General features: G+C 36.6%; 1 protein-coding gene across 1 annotated transcript in view; it reads left to right on the top strand.

The window, feature by feature from the left end:
* The first annotated feature begins 1818 nt into the window (after nucleotides 1–1818).
* LOC149280698 (palladin-like) overlaps nucleotides 1819–25166 on the top strand; it is an 86977-nt gene continuing 63629 nt past the window's right edge. Inside the window, exons 1-7 of the mRNA XM_089500170.1 lie at nucleotides 1819–1826; nucleotides 2465–2570; nucleotides 5976–6053; nucleotides 8963–9104; nucleotides 10603–10626; nucleotides 13227–13346; nucleotides 15140–15482. Of these exons, the coding sequence (XP_089356296.1) occupies nucleotides 1819–1826; nucleotides 2465–2570; nucleotides 5976–6053; nucleotides 8963–9104; nucleotides 10603–10626; nucleotides 13227–13346; nucleotides 15140–15482 (821 nt within the window). The remainder of the gene's footprint in view (nucleotides 1827–2464; nucleotides 2571–5975; nucleotides 6054–8962; nucleotides 9105–10602; nucleotides 10627–13226; nucleotides 13347–15139; nucleotides 15483–25166) is intronic.

Below are 25166 nucleotides of genomic sequence, written 5' to 3'. Positions count from 1 at the left end.
AAAAAAGATTTTTTTTTCTTCTATAATGTCTATAGAAATAATTTTGTTAATATTTCAACCAAATTCCTAATATCCGTGTCCAAAAACAAAACGATATTTATAAATAAAGAATTGAGAAAAATAAATAAATTAATGAGTAATAACTTTGTTAACAATAAAAAATATACACACCTGGAATAACAAAAGTACAGATTTCTGGAGTGAACGTTTGTTTAGAAAGATGTCATTGTTAGTGGCTATCATGGTTTTAACCCCTTTTAGAGCCAAATGAGCCTTAAATAGAAAAGGTTAAAAAGGTAGGTAGCCCGGCCACAAATAATCAACTTCCAGTTATTGTTCCGTGCCGAAGATTGCTAATGTCACTTTAGCTACATGGCTACCATTAACTTTTCATGTATAGAAATGTAATATTTGTAATATAATTGTAATATAAGTGTGTAATACTTTCTGTTTTGATCCAAGGTGCCAGTTCTTCAGATTCAGAAAGTGAAAGCTTTGCAGTCCACGCAAAACCAGGAACGATGCCACAGTGAGTAGACATGTTTGGATCAGTTGGCCCTTGTTGTGCTAGGCTACAACATTTATGTGAGATATTAACATAGTAAAAATGTGATGATCTGTAGGATTATCAAAAAACACAGTTGGCCAAATGCAAGCTGGCCTTATGTGGAGCTGCAGTATTGTTAAAGTAGTGCTTGCTCATTGTTCATTGCAAAAAAAATATAATGTTATATTTAGACAATGGGATACTTTATATCTGAATATCACAGATTTAAGGTTTATATTATCCACATTACAGGCAACCTAAATGGCCCAAATTTACTCTATGGCCCTATAAAGCCCATGGACTAGAAATGGGGAGCATAATTCGTGATATAGGCAAACGCAAGTAGGAAACACTTTACACGTTTTAAATCTAGAAGTAGATACATTTTTGAATAATACCATTGAACAGGTGCTTGTGTGGTTCCAAATGTACGCCAGAGTCTTAGGGCATCTTGTTATTGACATCTTGGATTAACAGCAACATATGAGCATGCAGTAGTAATGAATTGTGTGATTTATTGTAGTCTTTCATTCGATTTAAAATTCTAAAATGTGACATGTTCAGCACATCTAAAGATTAGGAGAGGTGTGCCTGGCTTGTGCCGGTCTTCCTGCTGATATGCGAGAGCCAAGTCAGCCTCAAACTAACCAGTAGCTGTAATTCAGCCATCTGCTTTCATTGTGATACATTCAGGAAAATCTGAATCGGAACGCGCGTGTCAGTAGTCTTCAGGAGATTAAGGCTGCCAGTTATGCGTGTTTCCTGTCTGTGCGCAACCAGCAGACATTGAGGGTGGTGTGCGGAGTATGGGGATAGCAGAGGAAGCATAGGGCGACCCATCTGCCATCAGTAACATCCACACATCACGACTGAAGAATAGCTACAGTGAAATAAGAAATCCTACCGAATACAGTAATTATGCTTCCCAGTAATCTTTTATCTGGTCCTGCATATTTCTAGGGTAGGGAATGTGCAGAAGAAGAACATGGTATATTGCAGGTGGCCTGTGTAGCAATAGAAGCAGCAATCAGTTAGACTTGTGCATTCAAATTTTGCAAATTAAAATTTTAACGAAATTTACCAATTTCGTCAATTCGTACGAATGTACGGAGCGAAGAGCAACCCAAACAAAAAAAAAGAAGCTGAGAGCTATGAATTTTCATTTGCATTTCATTGCTTGTTCTCACTCGCACTCATACTTACTCTTTCATTCACACTTCCTCACACTCTCTCTCAATGTCTCCCTACCTTCTTCTCCTCCGACTGCTTCCATGCCCCAGTGTCCTTTTCCGCAGCTCTGCTTCTTCTTTTGTCTCTTTTTGTTGTACTTTTTTCTGTCTTCTTTCTTCCTCTACTTGTCCATGAACCAGGCCTCCGCAAAAGGGCTGAGCCTTCGGGTGCTCCCTCTCCCGACTGGAGCAACAGGGAGAGGCTGTCCCTGTGGCTATTCCTTTTTGCGGAAGTACTCCAAGAGGCCAGGATAATGCAGACAGATAAGCGGAGAAAGAGAGGTTCAGAAATGCTTCTCTTTCTCCTCTAATCATCTAATCGGATGAGGGTATTAGGGAATGTGACTGAGAGCGTGACAGAGCATGATTGAGAGTATGAGAGAGTAAATGAGGGTGAGTGACATCAAATTTCGTTTTCCATATTTCATCCCAACCCAATGGCAGGAAATGGAAATTGTTTTTCAGGAGACGGATGGCCAAAAACGAAACAAAGTCTGAATAGTTTTTGGTCTACTGTCAGATGTGTTTTTGTTGATAGTTTAAAGCAAGTTGTGTTTTGTAGTTACAAAAAATGAAATTTTTTTAACTTTTCTGTAAATTCAAGGATATTGGATACACTCTGTATCTTCGGTAGAATGTATTTTGGACCCTGAAGGTAAAAGAAAAATCTTGTTGTTTTTTTCCATAGGGCTCAAAAGAAAACATCTTCTGTTTCCTTGACGATAGGGCCTTCATCCCCAAAATGTGGAATAACCACTGCTGTAATGCAGCCAATGTCTGTGCCTGTTCAGCAGGTAAGTTGACTATACCTCTTTAAAAGGGATTTGAAGCATCATTTTGAAAATATCCAGACTAGCTTGTATCATTGATTCACACTGTTTGCACCTTTGTCTAATTTCATCTGCGACACAATACATTCAATTAGAAGCAATACTGAATAGTTCTGGATGGTGACACAAAAACTATGACTAAAGGTCTATTAATAATTCTTAGACTTGAAGCCTTAACTTCTTGTAGTTATTTTGGACAATCTTGTATGAAATGGAACAATGCTGAATCATATGAGCTGTAAAAATATAAAAAAAAAATCATCTGGATTTGTGAACTATCCAGCATAATGTAACCTACAGAGTTCATGATACTACCTAGTTCTGCAGTATAGATTGTTATAATATTAATTGTTTATGATTAGATAGATAGATAGATAGATAGACAACTTGTCTGTGCCTTTTTTGCCCCCTCCAACATACACTCATACTCACTATGACATTTATTCTCACACACTCCACTTCACACAAATTATACATCCATGCTCACACACACATTTACACATCCATGCCCATACACACTTATACATAGACATCCATGCTCGCACACACTTACGCATGCACATTCATGCTCACATACATGCATATATATATACAAACGTACATGCATATGACCCTGCCTCCGCTTACCTCTCACCTCTCCTGCAGCTTTTTGTATGGCTGCTCGCACACTGTGCAGACAACCTTGGTTTCACAGCGGGGTCACGTAACGTGCCCCCGATACGATCCTGTCTCCCCGTGACAGTTCAACATAGTTTCGAAAAGTGCCCTTCCGATCTGGACCGGTCCTGTGAATTGATCTGAATGGCCTCTTCTGAACAATTTATAACCGGTATGAGGAGACAGGAACAACCCCTGTATTTAAGCCACTGGATAGATTATTCTACCCAAAGTCAATTTTAGATCACAGTATAGAAACAATTTGAATATATCAATTGTTCATTTCATATAAGTTTCACCTTTTTGTTATCCTTAACGATAATTTGCCAGATGTTGTTACTTTAAATGTTTTGACAAAACTAATTACAGAATGAATTTTAGACTAAGTGTCCTGTACAATAACCCCTACCCTACCTGAAAACTCATTAGAAAGAATCGTGTGATTACTATTCCCAAAATATAACACAAACCCTGCTGCTGAGGTATATTAGACCATAAAGGTTTTGAGTCTGCCTTAAAATTTTTTAGCCAGGAATCAATTCCAGCAGCCATAAATAATCTTAGATCAACTGCATCTGTTTTAGTATTACAACTGTGGCTATGTATCAAAAGTATATGCAAAAAAAAAACAGACCGGCCAGCTTCAGTGTTGGCAAAACACACAGATTAATTCCAAGGGCAATCGTCTATTTTCTATTGTATTATTTGTGCAATACATCACTACAAGCTGCCAAATACACAGTGACCCTAAGGACCTCTGGATGTCCTAACACTCATGGACAGATGCGCGTACATAGTTTGGAGATGAACACCAGTAATAAACTGACCGCAAGTAAACATTAGAAGAGCTGTTTAATACGGGTTTTGTGAGCCACAAGGTCACAACTTTTACAATTATTGTCTGCAGGTATTCACATGAGCTTAACCTAAAACTTTCCACTTACACCTTAGTACCGGAAAGTCCTGGAAAGTGTTAGAGACATTATCTGTACAGCGTATGATGAAATGGTTATTATAGAATATTAATTGCATACGCTCAAAACATTAGTGGTTTCTATGACAATAACCCATAAGTGTGACACGGCAATTAAATGTTCTTATTTTATAAAGAGAAACAATTTCACTTAATTACAGAATTATTTCTAGGAGGGGTTTGTGCATTTAGCTGTAAATAACTCATATTTGTAATGCTGCCTTAAGTTATCGTTTTAACACAATAAAGTGTTAAATTCAGCAGAGTAATGGAACATGGACATGGGTCATGGTAGATCTGGACCAAAACTCTACCAAAAACATCCCAGTTGAATTTGCACACTGCTGGGAATTTGATAGAAATGTCACATCAAAGCTTAGGATGCATGAAGTTAAGTCCAGATGGACATTTATCAACAGTGGGTATCGGATTACCTCCATATCCTCTGGGCTCTGTGTTCTCTGTACATTATATACATTATTACCGTCTAAATCTTCTTATACACTAAACTTTATTTCCATCTTTCAAATATGTAAAGTATCTTGGGAGCTGGATCCAGTAAATGTAACCTATTTCTGCTCCAACTTAGACCTAGAATCAATATCAGTGAAGTTCTTTAAACATATGTTTCCAATATGATGGTATATGATATGATGGTATTCCGATATAATTACCATCACTGGAGCCACTCTTGTTAAAAGTATCTTTATAATTATTAATAAGGGGGATCCAGATTTTTTTATACAATGTGCAGTTTACATTTCCAACATATTAAAGGGATTTATGAAAAAAATGCTTTTTTATATTTGTGTTAAGAGCAGCATCTATAAGGTATAAATATGGTTAAATATTTGGAGTTGCGACTGTCAGGACTGTCCCTTTAACTGACGCCTATTAACCCCCAGCTCGGCAGGGTTACTTGACTCCATTCCTTTGTCTTGATGGCAGATTAGTTTGTTAAACAGTACTGTAAATCTTAAAGGGACGCTCCAGCCAGCAAAGTGCTGCCATTAAAGCAGCCAATCACTCAGATCATGGCGGAGATGAAGAGATGCAGCTCTGCAGCTGCAACTTCTCTATAATTTTGTTTTCCCTGATGCTTATTAACTGATTAATAGCCTGATTATATGCATTATTCCATATATATATATATATATATGCATTATAGCTCTCTAGGACGTTTAATCCCGTCTCCATTTCCATGTCTACTATACCCATGTGCAGTACGCCCAATGGTGCTGCCAGCTAAAAAGCAAACAGTTGCTGTCAGCAATCTAAATGTATTTCTGTGTTAGAGCTCGTTTAGGTTCCTCAATGATATATATATGCAAAAAATCTGGGGATTACTCCCCCTTTAACGCAAAGGTTATATTATTTTTTACTTTACTCTCTCAATATGATATGTGATTGGCACAGGAATGGCGACTGCGGGTCATGGCCCTCTGGCACCAGGGTAACATCGGGCAGACGTCAGAGATAAACAAATATTTTTTTTTCCATGTAAAGATCTAAACATCTGGTAACAGTTTGGCTAGCACCGTGTATACATTTTTTTCTGGGAAAAACATTCATTATGGGTCTTTTATAGATAATGTTTTATTAGCAGACCATACCAATAAATCCTATGATGTAGCTCTTTAAGTATCTATCTCGAGCTTATGGAAAATGCGTGTTTCCTGTTTGTGATATGTTTAGTCTTGCTTGCAGATGTTTATTAAAACAATAATGTATATTGACAGGTCCAAAGCCCTACGTCATTTCTTTACCGACAAGATGGACCCGGCACATCTACCGTCGCTGCCCCGGTTTTTACTAAGGTCTGCTGTTTTGAGTCTTTTAATTATGATATAATTGAGTATTTTTTGTATATATATATATATATATATTTAAATGTTGAACTTTAAGCAAAGCCTTTTTTTATTAAAATAGTTTTCAGCTCTGTCTCTGTTCATGTAAAATGTAATTACATTGTAACTTCTTCCATGTTTCCTTCATGAATTTCTGTTATTTATCTCTCTTTATGTCTTTCACAGTGCAATTAAATTAGTAATTTATTATACATTATTATCTGAATACATTCCTGTAAGCAAGAGGAAATATGTGCCTAATCGGTAATAATTAGGGAAACAAATTATAATTGTGGATATACAAGTCTTCTTTGGACGAATTGACCTCTGTCTGAAAACTGGGGGGAAAAAAACATGTTGTAGTTGGTAACAGAGAGAAGGAATAGCAAATGGGACATTATTAGTTAGCAGACTTATACAAAAGGGGGAAATAATGTAATGCAATACAATCATAAATTTTCCAAGTAAATAGCTAAAAATATTATAGTTATCCATGTTAAATGCTAGTTGGTGTTCCACATGCATCTTACTGGGACTCCAATTCTAGCCAGTTTAACTAGCAACAGCCAATCACATGTTTCCTTTCTAATAAGTGAAATTGTGTTAGTATACATGTGATTGGCTGTGACTTCACATGCTTCAAACATATCAGTAGCACGCACCGCTGTGAAATTTACATACTAACAGCTCGTGGTTTCAGTAGACTCTGCCAAAAAAATGCATGTTCCAATTTGCATGAAGCAAAATGCGTTGGTATCCATGCAAAATGGGAAAAAAAAAATGAAAATACATTTTCCGGGGTTAGACTGTTCATTTGACATTTGTAATCTGTAATAAGAAGAAAGAAAATACAAAATTAATTGCTGTGTTTTTGTTGTGTGAACCCATCCAAAAGATTATCCTGTATAAGACATAGATTTGTGTAATTATTTTCTAATAGGAGTGGTTGTTTTCTTTAATTCATATCCCCAGTGTTTGGTTCTTAGCCACTTGACAGATTAATTAGCACAACCCTGAAATGTGTGAATCACAATACCAGGAACCCGTGATTTTGATCTGTCGGAACATGACTCAGTAGGGACATAAACAAAAGACTTTGGAATTCTGCACATTCATGGCCTTCTCATATCGGCAATATTGTGTGCTATATGGTACCTCACTTCTTCTTGTACACATTAAATAAAACACCACCATAATGTGACATAACCTGCATTGCAGCACCCGTGGGTTCACACAAACCTCAAATTCTTTCTACAGATTCTCCATTTTTCCAAGATTATTAGATGTCCCAGATGGTTTTCTTACCCTTGTAGTATATGGAAAGCCAATCTCCAAGCTTACATTACTGAAATCTGCATTCACCGGGACATGCCAGCAGTTCTCCCTGTGAATTCTCGCTGCACTTTGACATATTCATCATAGTACATGAAGAAATGGTGCCACGGTTTCAGCCAGTACCGGGGTTCTACTATATGGGCTCCAGGGCTTTCTCCCATGGCAAGATATGGGCCTTTTGAGCCGGCCATTAATTTAGATCTATTGTGTTTGGGATTATTTGGTTTGCAGACACTGACTAGGTATTTGTTATAATTTGTCTTATGTTCACACGTCTTGTTCCATAATATAAATTGACATACGTTTGTACCAATTACATATAGGTGTGATCTACTCTAGGACACCTTTTTTTATGTGTCCTAGAAGGAGACCTTTAACGGAACACATATGGGGAATCCGTGTCTGTACACACACTAAGAATATGTTATAATATTGAACATATATGATTTTATATGTTCACAGTACAAAGTTATTTCTTGCTCTCATTGAGTGTGAGATTTATTCTAAATCAGTTTTTTTATTCCTGTTATTATCATTATTATTTTTGCTCTAAGCTAAGTACGTTATGTAATTGTCCACTTAGCTTGGTGGTTTTAATTAGAAAACTTATGAAAAAGTTGAACATTCTCCGCTGTGGGAACTTAAGTCAGTTTTCATACAAATATCTCCTTTGCCATGTCATCAGATATTGACTCACTGTCTGCGTACAGCAAACATTCCTGCGGGGATCGGAAAGTTTTCTGGATGACAAAGAGATGCCAGCAATACCAGCTGACTTAGACTTTAGGGTTGAAAGATCAACCAATGGAATATTCTTTTTATGTTCAGCAAATTTTCACCCATTGTTGCTCATTATGATATTTAGTTTGTCTAATAGTATTTGGTATTTGTTTAATACTTTCTATCTGTTGCAGTTATTATTGTTTTGGATTATATAGCACCATCGTATTCCGCAGCACTGCACAGTGGGCAAACGGGACATAACAAGTAGTGCGTCACACAACAATTTAGACTTAATGAACCAAAACATGAAGGGGACCCTGCTCAAAAGATTACAATCTGGAGATTGACTCCAATAGGGAGATGTACTTTTGGGGCTGACTGATGTACTAACAAAAATAAGGTCTTGTCGTTGAGCAAGTAGGCTTTATAGCAAAACATTACTTAGAATTCTTCAAATCACCACCTGAGAGTCTAGGATTACCAGCTTTCTGCAACACCTCTGGGACAGCTCTTTTTTATATGGGTATGTGGAACGGCCTCCCAGCAATAGTGGTAGACGCCAATACATTGAGGGAATTTAACCATGCTCTGAATAGGTATATGGCTATCCTGAATCTCAAATTAGACCAAAAACGTATTGGTTATTGTTTTAGATAACGCCTTAATATTCAGCAGCGCTGTACAATGGGTAAAAACATGAGAGGTAATTAAAGCAACCCAGTGCATTTTTAATTTTCAGGTTTGCTTCCAAAAAGTCAACATTTTTTTTCCCGTGTATATACATAATTCATGATAAATCCTTTTTATTCTCTCAAATCCAGGAGCTGCAGAGTCTAACAGCATCTGAAGGGCAGGTTGTGGTGTTAGAGTGCCGAGTAAAAGGCACACCTCCGTTGAAGGTCAAATGGTTTAGAGAAGGGACAGAAATTCAGGACTCTCCAGACTTCAGGATTCTTCAAAAAAGTAAGGATCTGCTTTACTTTTTAATTCTGCCGTAGGTAACACAGCCACAGAAAGTACAAAATATACATCAACACTATACTCATAGTATAGAAAATTAGGCTGGAAGGTTCACCTGTTTTGTGTCCATGTAAAAACAAGTGTAAAAAAAAGTAATAAAGCTTAAACTATGATTAGGAAGCTTTTAAAAAAAATTATAAAAAACTACAATCTTTGTGTTCCAGCTATACCTTTATTACATATAATTAAACCTAGTAATTACAGGACAGTTGTGATTATTCTCTATAATATATCTGTTTTTCTGATCAAGGTCCCTGTCTACTGGAGGGTATGCGATCTATAGTTTGTAGATTTCCCCAGAGTCTTCATTCACGTATTATTTAACCGCATATATATATATATATATATATATATATATATATATATACACTGCGAGAGGAGAGAGTGTCAAGTGGCCATTGTTCTCTCTGCTAATCTGGAGAGGTTGAGAGGTTATACATTGTATTGCAGCAGGCCTGGCAGACAGGCAGACAGGAAGGTAGTTATGATAACTTATACGTTTAGGAAAGTGGGGGTATAGAGTGTTACTTGGATCTAAGCACTGAAACTACTGTACTGCCTTAAACATATGGCTATTGTGTCTATTAGTTTATTTTAAATTGGTTTTTGTTCAAGAATTGTAGGACTGTATTAGGGTATTATTACTCAGTCTGGGGATATATGTGGCTCATTATCAAAGCATTGAGGGGAAAGACCTATTTAAATGTATTATCATGTTATATTGTATAGACTAAAGATATGAATTGCTCTCATTAGCTTGCCTGATGCGAGCATTATGTTACTTTTTAATAATGCTTTTATTGCTTTTCCAAAATGAAATACATAAATAACGGGCAGAATAATATTGAACCATCGTAAACCAACTGCTGAGTATCCATTACATTTGATATAAGTAAAAAACACTTACAGTTGGGTAAAACCAACCATTTGTTGTTTTGCTACACATACGGTAAGATGAGGGGTCTGTGTTAGTCTAATATGAGACCGTGGGAAAATAACCCCAGCACCTCCTAATTCTTTCAACTCCAACCTCAAAGACATAAGCAACGCTTATTTTTCCCTACTTTTCAATTGGATCTTATTTATTTGAGAGCCCTATATACTACTGACCTCGGCCACCCTCCCTTGCTAAAAGTCATCTACAAGAATCTCAGCCGAGGGTCAGAAGGCCCCATACCATCATAGGCTATGTTCTTTAATAAAGACCCCTATGCCAAGAATCTACACTAAAACCTTTAACCAAACATTTTTCCCCCTTTTCTTGGAAAAAACCTAATTGAGCTCCCTTAATTAAGATCTATGTAGCTCAGTAAATAACATGCACAATATGTCAGATTTAAGCCTATAATCAACACTGAATGAATTTGAATAAATATATTGATGCATAGTATACATAATAGATATTAATTATTTCTGTCTTTTTTTTCTCTTTCGTTGACAGAGCCTCGATGTGCATCCGAACCTGGTAAGGAATCAGTAAATACACCAACTCAGTTTCACAGAACTGGTAACACATACGAGTGTAATTGGAAAAATTTAAATAGATTATTGACAAATAATATTCTGATACATTCATCAAATTATTTTTTTAAACTAATATCTCCATCATACCTTTTTTCCTGGAATTTTAACCTAATCACACCGTTTTCATACTAAAATAGTCTTTGTGGCTTGTTTTGTAAAAGAACTTTTAGTCCAAGTGAACATTTTTTGGAGAAAGAGAGGCACAAGTAAAAACATGGCATTTGGCATTAGGCTGATAATCTAAAAAACAACCGGGCATTATTATTATTTATTGTTTTGCATAGCGCCATCATATTCCATAGGGTTGTACATTCCATAACTCGTGGTTATGTTGCGGAGGTGGTAGCGTTCTGTCCCTATGTGCCTTCTGCTGATCACGGAGCAGCCTCATCTCATCACTTCACGTCTAGTTGATATGTTCTACACTCTTTCTGTCTAGACAGAACTCACCCCCCATATCAGACTGTTTTCAAAGTTAATAAACAGTCCAGTTGTTTTAAGGCTCCTATCCCAGTTTGTCAAATTACCTGTTCTGTTCTCCTTTACACTCGTTTTGACACAATGCTGATTGAATCCTTCGGAGATGAGTCAGCTTGGAAAGAAGTGAATCATTGTCCAGCTGTTGCACTGTTTGTCATTGCACAGCTGTCTCGATACAGTCACGGAGCCTATCGTATTACAGCAGTGTATTGTCTGCACTGTGACATATGAAAGGAAAGGCTTTATTAGATAAAAGGGAATGACTATACTATAATGTTTTAACCATCACATTGTCCTCCTTGGTGAGGTCCTTTCAAAGCATTATACAGATTCTATACTGCAACAATGCAGCTTTATTTTAAGAAATAATTCCTAATGCCATAAGCTGCAATGGAAGAAATAAGTGACGACATGCATTTTATCTTACTTAACGTATCTCAGCAAATACCGGTACTTTGTAGTGTATGGTAGTATTATTGTTAAGTCCCCTGTAATAGATTTATTCCAGGTAATTGAATCCAGCCCATTGTGTCCACACTCCATTGGCGTCAATTTTAAAGGGAGACAAACATTTCCCCCTGTTTTTTTAAACTTTTTACATGTATGTTCATGTCAATCATTCTAGAAATGAAGAAAATATGAGTGCTGGCTTTTTATTTTGTTGATCGGAAATCCCTGTATGCATAGGTCCACGTTTCTTATTACGAGAGAGGGAATGTAAGGACAGGAAATTGGCTTAGCTACTTTATGCCATAAATCTCAGCCGTAAAGTTAAATCTTAAACAAAATACCTCCAAAATATTTACACTGATTGACAAACAAGAAGCACAAGTTATAGGTTGTTTTCATTATTGAATTTCGTTTAAAGCTTAAAGCTCTGGGTGCCTGATTGGCCAACAACACCACTCAATAAATTCGATCCCACCATTAATTTGTTACTGCTTTAATGTAATGAACATGTAACAACCAGGGTACTAAATCTGGCATGTCAAAGAAAAAGTTGTCCTGTGTTAGGGGTAAAATGGAAATTCAAGGAAAACCCATGTAATCTGTAGCTTGGGAATTCAAGTCTAGCCCTAGAAAAGGAAATGAAAAGGGCTGCTTCAGCGTACTACATAATGCGAAAGTAATACGTTGATAAATTAAGGAAAATAAGTCACAAAAAGTAGCCAGAGTCTTATTTTTCTGCCAATGAAGAGAATTTGGAGCCAAATGAAAAATGTGTATCAGCGCAATCTAAAAATAAAAACAGGGACTAATGGAATATGCAGCTGACCAGAGTGGAAACATATACTCTTATTTTCTTGTATGTAAATGCACTCAGAGATTGGGTTATTTGAGATGTGTTACCGCAAGCAAATGTGTCTTTTGGTTCTTTTTCTTGTAAAATATCAACAGGTAAGAGAGCGATCAGAGCCTTCTTTAATATTACTTTCAGAAATGATACTATAGATGAGGTAACCATCTAGCAGCCTGGACATCAGCGTAGGTTACATGCGTGTAGTCAAAGGAAACTTGTCCAGACAGGCCTATTTATTTAAATCACAATAACATCCAGGATCATAAAATCATTTTTTTTTCTTGTCTTTTATCCCTTTTGCGGATTACTATTTTCACAAAGGGTAAAGATTGTGTGACATCGCCGTGCTATGATGCAATGAATGAAACTGCAAATTCCAAATTTAGATTACACACTGGGATCTCAGCAACACCTTTGAAGAATAGAACATCATGAGTGGTGGATATTTAACTACAGGAAGCATCATAATAGATATGCTTTTTGAGTATGTGTTGCCCTTGTTAAATATAGGACCAAAATAATTATATCCATATGCAGTACGACGGCTACTACTCTGACTCGTAAACATAAGACAACTCTAATGTATAAGAGTACTTTGTTATTGGTAACAAGTGGAAACATATATTTAGAGTTTATAATAAATTATGGACTATTGTGTAAAAAAAAAAACTCTAAAAAAGTAAACGGCAAAAATGTTTGGCGTTCCAGAGATACAGCATTTGCAGCATTTATAATGGACCTTTCGTTCTGTTTTATCTCAGAGGAGATCTGTACACTTGTGATAGCAGAGACGTTCCCAGAAGATGCCGGGACCTTCACATGCAAAGCTTGGAATGACAGTGGATCAGTGACCTGCGCAGCCCAGCTCACTGTTGGTTCTGGTACGTCACTTAGGATTGCTGTTATCCTTCCTTATTGGATTCTTGCCATCACCCGTGGTATTCTAGTCTTTCTTATTTATGTTAATGCCTCATGCATTTGAGCGTCATCCATCAGTATCCTTTCTCTAAGACCTCACCAGGTTTCTCAAATGCACAAAGTTAATGAGGCAAAACCAAACACTGGTTGAAATGCATCTCTCGGAATGAACATTGCATGGAAATTCGGGACAGCACATTTTACTGAGGTTGATTCAGGCTGTGGTTTTATTACCACTTGGCTGTAGTCACTTGCGCCAGCTCAGGGTTAAGAAACGGAACTTCAAACCAGCTGCTATCAGGTGTCAGATGGTAAAATGTACCAAAAAACATAGCTCTCCTCCCAATAATAAAAGATTCCCACGCTGTCTTTTTGTAACCATACCGTTAACCGTGGAAAAAAATGATGTTTGCCAATATTTGTAATTCCTACGTCAATAGCATGAAGGTATTAATCAATGAATCATAGCAGTGTTTCCAAAGTAGCTGAAAACATGTCCATTGGCAGTTGCATGGACTATAAGCCAAGGTACATTACAACATTATTATTTCTATTTATATGTATAACTGCAAATATTTCTATATTGCTTTAGATGGTAACGACATAATGATAATAATGTATTGTTTGGTATTAATGTATTCATTTGGTAAAAAAAAATGAACAAAGCTGTCAAACAGTCAAGAATTCTCCTAATTCATAGAGTTTTTTTGCTTTACCTAATATGAAATGAATTTGTTTTATTATTTCTTTCTCGCTTTACAAGGATCCCACAAATATGTTTTTTTTAAAATATATGTTTACTTGTTATAGAGATAATGTACTAAATCTGGATTAACAGCAAACGCTTCTGTGCGTGATTTGAATGTACCTGTTAGACAAAGGTTAAATAGTGTAGAAAGAAACTTAAATGGAAACAATCTGACTCTAAGGAGGTGGTAACAGTCGCAGCTGTGCTGAATCCTGGGGAGACAGCTTCCATACTGAGTTTGTTTAACTTGCTGTCTATGACATGCTCGTGATTAATAAAGTGCGGTGTTGCATATAACAGCTAATTGAGTGATATGAAACTGTTTGATTCCATGTATCATTTGCTGTCATGTTCACATGTGATCTATCATCTTGACAGGCATCCTTAATTCTCTTTGTAGTTTAATAGTAGTAATAGGAACAATATGTTTCTATGAGATAATTTCTGATAATAAATTAGTAATAAATCTCTTCTCATTAGATTAAGGAATAAACTTTAGATATACAGTATGTATGTATAGAATGTGTGTTATATATAAGATCCCCAGATGATTGAATATTTCCAATCCTGGTAAAACTTAGCAAAATATATTACTCAAAAGATTGAATTCTTACTTAAGAAAACTTTGTTTTAGAACATTGACCTATGACCTAATTAAAAAAAATGTCTATTTTTGTTTGAATAGAAAATTGTATGGGTATCCCAGTACTCAGGAGGAATGTTTGCCCTGTGATAATGTGGTGGTAATGTTGACATCACTCTGTGGGTACAAAATGATTGTCGGTGTGAAGGGGGCCAAAAAAGCACTCAACCTTCTTGTAAAGGTAATGGTGTTAGCATGTGCGCACACAGGGATGCTGATTTAAAATGTATACTTGCAAGACAACTAACTCCAAAGCACTGAGGTTATATTACCTCCCCTTAGTATGAATGGAAGGAGATCATTGAAATGCATCCATGTTATCCTAGAGTGAATTATCATTTTTACCTTTTCTTTCCTTTTTTTAGGAAATAATGAGGCTACCAGAAATGATGTGTCAAGTGGAGAGATTAGTGGTTATGATTTCCAGAAGTATTCACCTCCTTCAATAACAAGCAACAGTTGCATTGAAACCCCACCAAAAAAACCTTCAGGGGGCTTTCAGTCACAGGATAACAACTCGAAACCAAACCTGGAAAAGAATCATATGCAGCTTTTCTCACTGGAGAGCAAAGTCAATGGCATACATCCTAGTAATGGTGTCAATGGTATCAACGGCAATCAAGACAGGACTTATATGTCCCCAACTTCTCCAACTACAGTATCCTCACCAAGCAAAGAGCCACCACCGGTGCCAACCAAACCAAAACTGTGAGTATTTTTGCCAGATTTTTTAATACTTGATTTACATCTGTGTCTGATGTTTATGGTACTTATGTGTTGTATAAGAACATGGGGCCTAAAAAGATGAAGTGGTATTCACTTAATACGCAAATGACCTCATAATAACCTTTTGAAGTTCGGATCAACATTTCAGCAGGACTTTCCTGTCGTAACTTGGAAGCTTTTGTTGTTTTTTTGTGAACATGAATTCTGCTAAACTCCATTCTAGAATAATTAGCAAAAGAGAGTCCTCCAATAATCCTAGCCAAATTTTTATTTTCGACATGGGAAATAAGATAAAAAAGCCTGACTAAAAATGTCAAATCTCATTATAACGCCATTGTCCATTTCTTGAATAGGTTTTCAATCACTGCTACTGCACCTTGACTAGACAGCTTGGCATTTTTTTATTTGGTTTGTTCTTGGAGAATTGGGGAATGATGGTTACCATAATAGCACAAACATAGCTTTTATTTTATTAGCAGAAGGGTTTGTGGTCACAACTAAACCAATGTTATACACGACGTCAGAAGTCAAGGAAAATGGAAAAAAAAAAAAGCTTAAGAAGAAAAACACAATAGTAACTACAGGCCGGCTTTGCTATACTTTTTGGGGGCCCGAAGCATAAAAATATCTTGGGGGCCTGGAATTGAAACAAAGTGATGTTTATACACCAGGTTGTTACCCAACTTTATGGTACATAGTGTTATGTTGCTGCTGTCTGACTTATGTCAGGTGGTAGCCATCAGGAGGTTGAACAAGCATCATTTCTACATCAATTGTTTGCTTCGCTAATCCCAAAGACTTAATGGGCGTTACTGTTGCTTTAATGATATGTTGCTTTAGTCATCATGGAAAAGATCTGCTTATTAAGCTATATTTTCTTGCCAGAATACTAGATTTACAGTAGCAATTTTGGTACCGGACAATAATAATCTGAAACTTTAGAAGCACAGTCCTTTGAAACAGATACAAAATATGGAACGGTTTCTCTCTTAGAACACAGCATCCTTTGGATCATTCGGCAAAAAAAAAGAATTCTGTTTTAGAACACAGACATTACTCAGGCTTGCTGATAAATCATCCCGCGCATTAGGAGACTGTTGGAAGCATTGTCTAAAATCTAGTACTAACCACATAACTAAACACTAAGCCAAAATAGCTGCCATTGAAGATCAGCAGACAACCAAGTATGAGTGCGGTGTGGAATGAAACCAGACATGTCACTTCCACATTTTTTACATTTTATAGTCCATTTTACTTAATAGATGTGTAATGCTGTGTACACATTAAAATAACTATGGTAGGTGTAGTGGATGTAATACCTATACTGCACACGCAGGGAACCAAAGCATGGTTCCAACATGTAGAAGTTGAACTAAAGTCCCCTTTACATGTTCACTACTGGCATCTTGTGAGATCCAACTTCACCTCTGGGTGAAATGAAGTGCAAATCACCTACCTTCATATGTAAATTAAAGTTTTAAATATGTGTGCGTATTTAATACATTAAAAAATAAAACGGTGGGATTCCCTCAACCTCTTGTTATGCAAAGGGGGCAATGATCACCATCCTTCCCCCAGTGGAATTGGGGTTTTAAACAAAGTAAAAAATTCCGGAGTGAATAGATCCTATGTGTAGGCAGGGATCGGTTCATGGAACAGGCAGCCTAATATGGATGCTTGATACCATGACCATAAACAAAAAAAAGTCTTACAGGGAAAATGTCTGATCTCTGCTCACTGTGTGGTGTCACAGGTGCCTCCCTGTATTAAAAAAAACAACTAAATAACCACATTCATACATGTACACTTATATAAATGCATTTCCTTTTTATTTTCTATTAAAAAATATGACTAGCATTTAGGACTACACTTTGCATCACCCTTGGCCAGTATGATGAAGAGGGTGATGGCAGTCGTGGCTCTTAAAAAAGGTGTACCAAAGCTGCAAAAAGAATGTAATTTGTGTAGATATGTATATTGTCTATCTGTATTTTGCTTCTTTAGCATAATTATGTAATTTTACATCTTATGGGTTACCATCCTGCGGTATGTTGTGTATTGTCCCCTACATGGGTTGCGTGTGCAATCTACATGTGTGTACAACTACATATATTGGATGCACTTACTAGGTGAGTGTGGGGGCGTTTAAGAAGAATATCAACTGTGATTTGCAATATATTTCATATGATACATAGTTGTCCATAGGTAAAGTGTAAGCTGTTTATAGGGTTGTCTCCTAAATCTAACTATAGAAGACTTCCAGATTCCCAGGGGGTAATGTGTCCGTACCCCTGGAACTCAAAGAGTTAAAGAAGGAAATATGTGCATCCATAAAATGTGTTCTTTCTTATAGCATATAGCAGGTCTTTAATGCTGACATAAATTACTTCCATTGTCGTATAATGCAATACAGTCTATCACCAAGTCCGTACACACTGGAAGAGGAAAAGGCATACCATGCCAATATGTTTAATATTTCTTCAGCATCTGTTTTCCATCTTTTCTTGTTGTTTAATTAACATCAATCTTTCAGATTCAATCAGATTTGTTTTTCAGAAAATAATATCTTTAAGCAAATAGCCTTTGTTCTATAAACGCCAATACTTGCAGTATGGATTTGATTAACATTATTCTGATTTGATGTCAGTTTGGGATTTCGCTCCAATGGACAATGTATTTTAGCAGAGACAAATTCACCCCCAGATGTTTCAAGACATCGCTGCTTTCATCTAGAAGCATAGCTGCTTCCAGAATAACAAAAACGGAACAAATCTCAATTTGTACAAACGTGTATTGAAAAACCAGCAGAGAATTTCTTTGTTTATAGATAGTAAGTAATGTGCAGTGCATCTGGCCTAATGGTTCCTTACCACTTCAAACATCTTGTTTGAAGGACATTTGTCATGGCGGATCGTAGAGAAAGTTTATTTACTAAGAGTCTGAGTAAACAGTGTTAAGATATTAACTGACGTCCGTTATATTAATTAGAGGTGGAATATACAGTATAATTGACAGTCATTTTAATCACACACTTTGATACCATATGGCCGGGTCTAAGAATGCATTTCTGAGTAAGATTTAAGTGCTTCTTGAATCGTTCTTCACTGACATGCACCTGTTAATGTACCGTTATTGGAGGTGTAGATTAATAGAATAAGCTTGTTGTACTAGACAAATGACCTAATAAGCAGACTATGATGTCAGGATGGTAGAGGTCACCACCACCTGGCTCACTGTTATGTTAGCAAGCAAGTGCTTTGGGCTGGCCTTGAATAGAACCAGTTGGTATTGTGCTTTAACTATAACAAAATTCCATATATCTTACTCCAATAAGCAGTCATATAGCAACCTGTATATGGCCCCTTTATAGAAATCAGTCAGTCAACTAGGTTTAAAAATATAATGACCCTGGGGTGGATTGGCTCAGAATGACATGGCACCAATGTCAAGATCATGTCGATCAATTACGAGACTACTTTTGCCTATAGAGTTCGTTTGTTCATTGGTAACAGTTGATGAGAATGGAGCGCAGGTCAAGCGTAGTGAGACCTGTGAAAGAAACAAGTGGAACTTGATATGTATCTTTATGTAGAAGAATGGGGGGGACTTTGTGAAATCAGTTCTCCCTACGTTTGTGGACGAGCTGGTATGAGATTGAGCCCCCGCTTTATTATGCATTATGAAATACCAACCAGCTCCCAAGAGAAGGATGGCATGTGCCCTGTATGATGCGTAGGTAAATCTGTATAAAAAGACCTCAGATTCCCACACACACTATAGCATGTTTGGATAATTATTTTGGATACAGGGCGTAATCAGTTCCACTCGTTCCAATCCTTTGCTAATTATTTGGCATTCGCTATGTTTAATTGTCTCAACAATTCTGTGCTTATTTCCTTAATCACTATAGAATATGCTGAGACCTAACATATTCATTGAGATACCGCAGTGAAGTGTCAGGTCTCTCAAGTTTCCTGATTGAAAAAGAAAGGAAAATTCAATGGCTTTTGGGTGGTGCGCTTTCATCCATTAGAATTATTTGCTTGATTAAATCTGTGCTTTTTATGGCATTCTGCCATTTCAATCTAAAAGGTGTCAGCCAGCACATTGCATAATATTGCATACTCGAGGTAGGGATCATATCACATGCTTTTGATCTGAAGGTGAATACAACAGAATTAACCTCTTTGCCTCTCAGTGAATGTAAGGTTAATTGGTAACTATGAGGCATTCCATTTTAAACATGCTAATGGATTTCTGGGTGAAATGCAAATAAACATACCGTATATGCCAAGAGTTCACCATACATCTGCTGCAGCCGCATTTTCTATCAGAGGATATGTTAGTTTCCAAAATCCCCCATTTTGAAGTGCGGAGTAGTTAGTAAGCTCATATAATGGTACCCCCACCCCCCTTGTAAATGCATGGAGGGATTGCTCTGTTTCCCCTGCTCCCCGGCAAATTGACTTATAGGAAGTGAGTTCTGCAGAACGCAGAACACATGTTCAGCATACAGGCGCACATAGCCGGTATTCTCACCACCACTCAGCTCCAGCATTCGCTTGCATTCGATTTCCAGAGGGTCTACGGAGGCTCTAGCATGCATGCGCAGCAATTACACCCATTGATTTCCTTCCAGTGATTGGCTGCTTTGGGTATTCTTCAGCATTTTAGAAAGATATGTATTTTTACTTATTTTACTGCAGACTACTTACTTATTAAATACGTCAATGCAGCTTTTTCATTGGTGGGGCGCTATGCTGCCCCTTCAATAGCCATTTTAGGGGTAGCGAAGCCACCTTTCATTTTCTAAGATTATGGGTACAAAAAACAAAATTTTTACACTTTTGTAGGAGGAAGGTCCAAAAAGTGCGCAGACTCTTTCATACTGTGTGTTTTAGAAACTGTCCATCGTGATCTTGAAGGTTACCAAGCAGTTAAATGTCACACAACATCTACTCTGCCTGGAAGACTAAAGGATGCGTATCCAGAGAGCAGCTCATTTTCAGAAAAGTAATGGCTATCTTTATTTTCTCTTCAGTCAACTAAGCCATTACACGCAATTCCATACAACAAGAATATATTGTATGTGTCTATAATAAATTATTTCATGATGATAAAATATGTCTAGGTCAAGTTCCACTTAAACATATTATATTCCTAATACGGTAATAGAGTATTTTAAAGTTGACCTCTCCTCTATCCAGATATTTCTTCATTGACTTATATATCGGATGTGGTTTAGCAGGATGTTTTGCTGCTAAACCAGACCTCTTTGTAATCGTGGCACCAGAAGCACTGTTTATGCGATACATCTATTTAATCACAATCCCTATAGAGAAAATACAAAATGCTAATTTTCTGACACCTGCTACTTATAATTTTCACATAATAGTGTTTCGTGATACCTATAATAAGCTAGTATCCAGTGTATCTCGCTAATCAGTTCCAAGGCTTCTCCGTGAATATTATACAAATTAGTTGGCAAGCATTTTGTAGCCTAAGCAAATTATTGCTTATTTCCTTAATCACCATAGAACATGTTTTGTTGAATACGCAGAGAGTACAGGCGTGGAGTGTTATTTCTCACAGGTTTCCTGGCTGAAAAAAAACTCTCAACGGCTTTCGGATATTAAGATATTCAAGCTATTTGCTTAATGAAATCCTTGGTTTTTATGGCATTCCATTCTTTCCAAATAAAGAACCCACCCTTCCTCTAATATTACTTATCGTGGCTGGGCTCAGCCTGTAGCTAAATGAGGGGACACTCCAGTTGTTGAAGGGCTATGCTCATTTCTGAGTGGGATATGTTGAATAAATATATTTTACATTTTAATGGTTTACCCAAATCATTCCAGCAAGCAAAATGAGAACGCAAATTTCGGAAATACACTTTTTTTGTCTAATATATAAACATAAACAGATAGTTTTATCACATTCAATATCAATGTTATCAATGTTTTAAAGGTATCATAAAACGTAATAGATTGTGTTGATTTCTATAATGCGTTGATTAATGGCATTTAAAGCAAAAGAACTATTTGTTTTTTAAAATTAATTTTCTTTTCTTTCAATGAAATTTTCCAGGGACAGACAAAATCCATGGACAAAAGTCTCATTTTATTGTGATAGGGTTTTTCAAGATCTTACTGTTGGATGACTGTAATAAAAAAAAAGAAAGAAAAGAAAACTATAATGGCTATGGCTTTGATAATGCATTACATCTCATTGTTGCTTGTCATTAGGGCAGTTTGAAGTGTTGGCAGTGGCATATTCTGGCCTTGGCTGACCAGATCTTTGCCTAGGGCACCAGGTAGTAGGGCTCAGTAGCCCCCAGCTGACTTTACTAGGAGGCAATGACCCTTTTAGACCATTGGCCTTCCTAGTTTATTATAGCTTTTAATGGGCCATTTTAGGAGATCAATGATCTTCATTGTAACTGGCCCAGCTTACCTCTTGCAATGGGGCGAAGTATGATGTCTCACCCTAGGCTGTTTCACAGGGAAGACCGGCTGAGGCTGCATTACGAACACTCAAAGGGACATGAAAGCATGACAGCAATATCTGCGATCCGAGGCTAAAGGAAGCAAAGTAATATCAGAATATATTTTGTGTCCTGAAGTTATCTTCCTTGACCTCTCCCCACTTTATACAAAAGCTGTCAGAATCGACCTAATGCTATCAAATTGAGTAACACAACAAGCAAAGATAAATAACTTAACAGGAAGGAATAATCATCTGAACCATCATTACACAGGTTTGTTTAATGTACTTAAACACTTTAGTGACAGATTGAGTCTTTTTCACTACACCACATATTAAAAGCTGGGGAAAAAATTGACAACCAATGAAGGACAGCAGGGATCGGGTAACTGTAAGTAAGTATTACAAGATTCATCTCTAAGAATTATGGCCCTCATGTCAAAGGACATTATAATATATAGATCACCCTATCTTGGTAAAGTAAATTGAAAACTCTATGAAAGGGAAGGGAGAGAAGATTACTTTAACATTTGGTGTCTGTACAATAAGTGGTCTGACAGAACGGAATCCAGAGACCTGCTTTTTTTCTCTCTCTCTCGAACTCAAATGTACCCCCTGAAACAACTGGCCTTTTTTCCCATCTATTGTTAATTTTGAGCATTTATGAAGTGAATGTTTATGGTGCCCTTGGGGAATATATTCCCTTTTCATGGCAGGGATCCAGCAGATTATTGTTTTCCTCTTAAGGTGAGCCAAAGGAAAAAAAAATGTTTCAATGGAAAATATCAATGGGGATCAACAGAGCGACATGTAACTTTCCATTATGATTTCCTCTCCACGTTTACATATTACATAGATAGACCAAGCATGTTTTTTATCTGTGCAGTTAATAGGCTTAGCTTCAAACATATTGAGTATGTTCACCCAAAGTGACCTAGATAAGAGCAGAATAATAGCAGAATAACCCATTCCTTTTGCCAAATACTATATTTGCAAATTTGTCATTTTTATAAGGTTGAACAGACACTAAGCTGTTTCATTTTCCTACTGTTAAAACATGCGCTGCCAGTATTCTTAATCTGTACTGCTATCATGTGCTGATATTGAGTAATGCACGAGCTCTGAAGAAGTCCCTCACGGTATTTTTACTATGCGTGGTTACAAACACGTTAATATAGAATGCAGACGGGCTGTTATAATCAAAGGCGAGGAACATCAGGGCAGTCCGGGGTCATCAGAGGCAAATATACTTAATATACATGCACAAATAAAGATTATAATTAAAATAGTTCCCGTAATTCTTATTATAACACTGTTGTAGATATTCTTCATTTGGATTGTATTCACATCATACTAAGATGAAGTGTTTTCCATCAAGATACAATTAGTATTTAACCGTAGTATATATATATATATATATCTTAGATACTACTGTGGGGTCCACTAGAAGACTCCTTCAATTATATGTATATATTGTTCTGGGACACAGATTTAAATTTTAGAAATTCTGCTATTACTTGATAAATCTTTCAAACGTTTCTAAGCGACAACCATTATTACCGTGTCCTGATAAGATTTCCTTTAACAGTCACTTTTGCTAGAAAAAAGCCACCTATTCCCTGTTAAGGCAAGGTTTGTCGTATATAAGTAAGTCCCTAATAGAAGAATACTTGATATTTATTGGGCTCTGACAGCATCTCAAATCCACCGTAAAGTCACATATGGAAGCAGAACTCTAACTGGCTCGACTTGTTTTCCAGATGGAGAAGAATAGTTACAGCCAATTCCCATTGTAATACAAATCAACATATGGAAACATTCTTTTCACTGAAAGGTTTAAGTGTAGATAGAGATACAATCTTAATTCAATATGTGCGTACAATGGATAGCATAGAATGGATTCTTGAAATGTTGAGAAGCTTGGTATCCCCTCATTATGCGTTGTGTAGCACTTATTGCAAGCACAATGTCTTATATTTGAAAGGGAAAATATAGATGCAGCATTCAGTAACATTGCATAGCTAAACATTCCCATACGTTTACAGTTCTATTTTGTTTTATTATAAAACTGTTGTTCTTTGCCCTGAAGGACATCTTTCATCTCCTCATATAATTCTGCCCTACACTACACTGTAGAAAGGATGCTTTGGAAAATACAAAAACTGTACATTTTTGCAATCTATGTGTTTATATGTACAAGTTGCTTGTTTACGATCAAATTTAATGTGTATAGAAGTCTCTCATATAATTAAAGAGACCTGGAACTCCCCCAGTTCTTCTCTGTGGGAATTTCACACTCCATATAAAGTTCCCTTTCACACTAAAAAATCCTGTGTAATGTCAGTAAACAAATTTACATTGGTTGTTATGACAGACTTGGTAATTGCTCGTGATGGCAGGAAATACTGTTTTGTTTTTTTGCATGAGTTGCACATGTTTTACATGTGTTATATTATGTATAACTGGTGGCAAAAAAAGATGTTTTTAAGGATATTATGTGGGAGGAGGAAGTTCTATATTTCTCGATATTCTTTTTTTTGTGGCGGTTTGGCCTACAGCAACATTGTCATTCCTGATGGAAATCATTGGTCCATTTTCAATCAAACCTCTGTTGGTGTTCCTGAATAAGCAGCATATTGGGATTAAACCAAAGGCAAGCTGATGTAGTACCTATTGGCCCGACTAGCAAAATATTCAATAAATTATGCATACTGACTTAGCTTGCATTAATTTGTTTCTAACCTGAATATTTTAGTTTTGTGTTGAGCCATAATGGTGCCACATGGCTGGTTCCCTTTGCTTTCCAGAGAACTGCTATTTTTATATTGATATTTAGAGTATATACACAAGCTCGTTCACACTACTTATAGATGACAGCATAAGAAAAATTGAAGGCATTTGTTAACAGCGTCTGCCCATGGTAACTGGATACAATTAACAAATTCCAAAAAGTCATAACCAGGTGTCACCTCAGATCTCTCTTTGTTCTGAAAGCCCTGTGTAGCATGTCAGAATACAGATGTGTTATAGCGGAGTACAAATCTGGTACATCAGAAAAAAATTACTGGAATTTTACCCAAACAAACCAAAACCCGCATTCTGTGAAATCATCTCTCTTTCTGAAGTTAAGATCATAACTATACCACACACAATGTGTCCTTCGTTTCTCGTTTTCTTCTCAGC

The sequence above is a fragment of the Sceloporus occidentalis genome, unplaced genomic scaffold, assembly GCF_023333645.1.
Source record: "Sceloporus occidentalis isolate IW3139 unplaced genomic scaffold, rSceOcc1.0.p SCAF_149, whole genome shotgun sequence".
NCBI lineage: Eukaryota > Metazoa > Chordata > Lepidosauria > Squamata > Phrynosomatidae > Sceloporus > Sceloporus occidentalis.
Note: the sequence above shows the minus strand (reverse complement) of the source record. Positions and strands in the feature narration are given on the sequence as shown.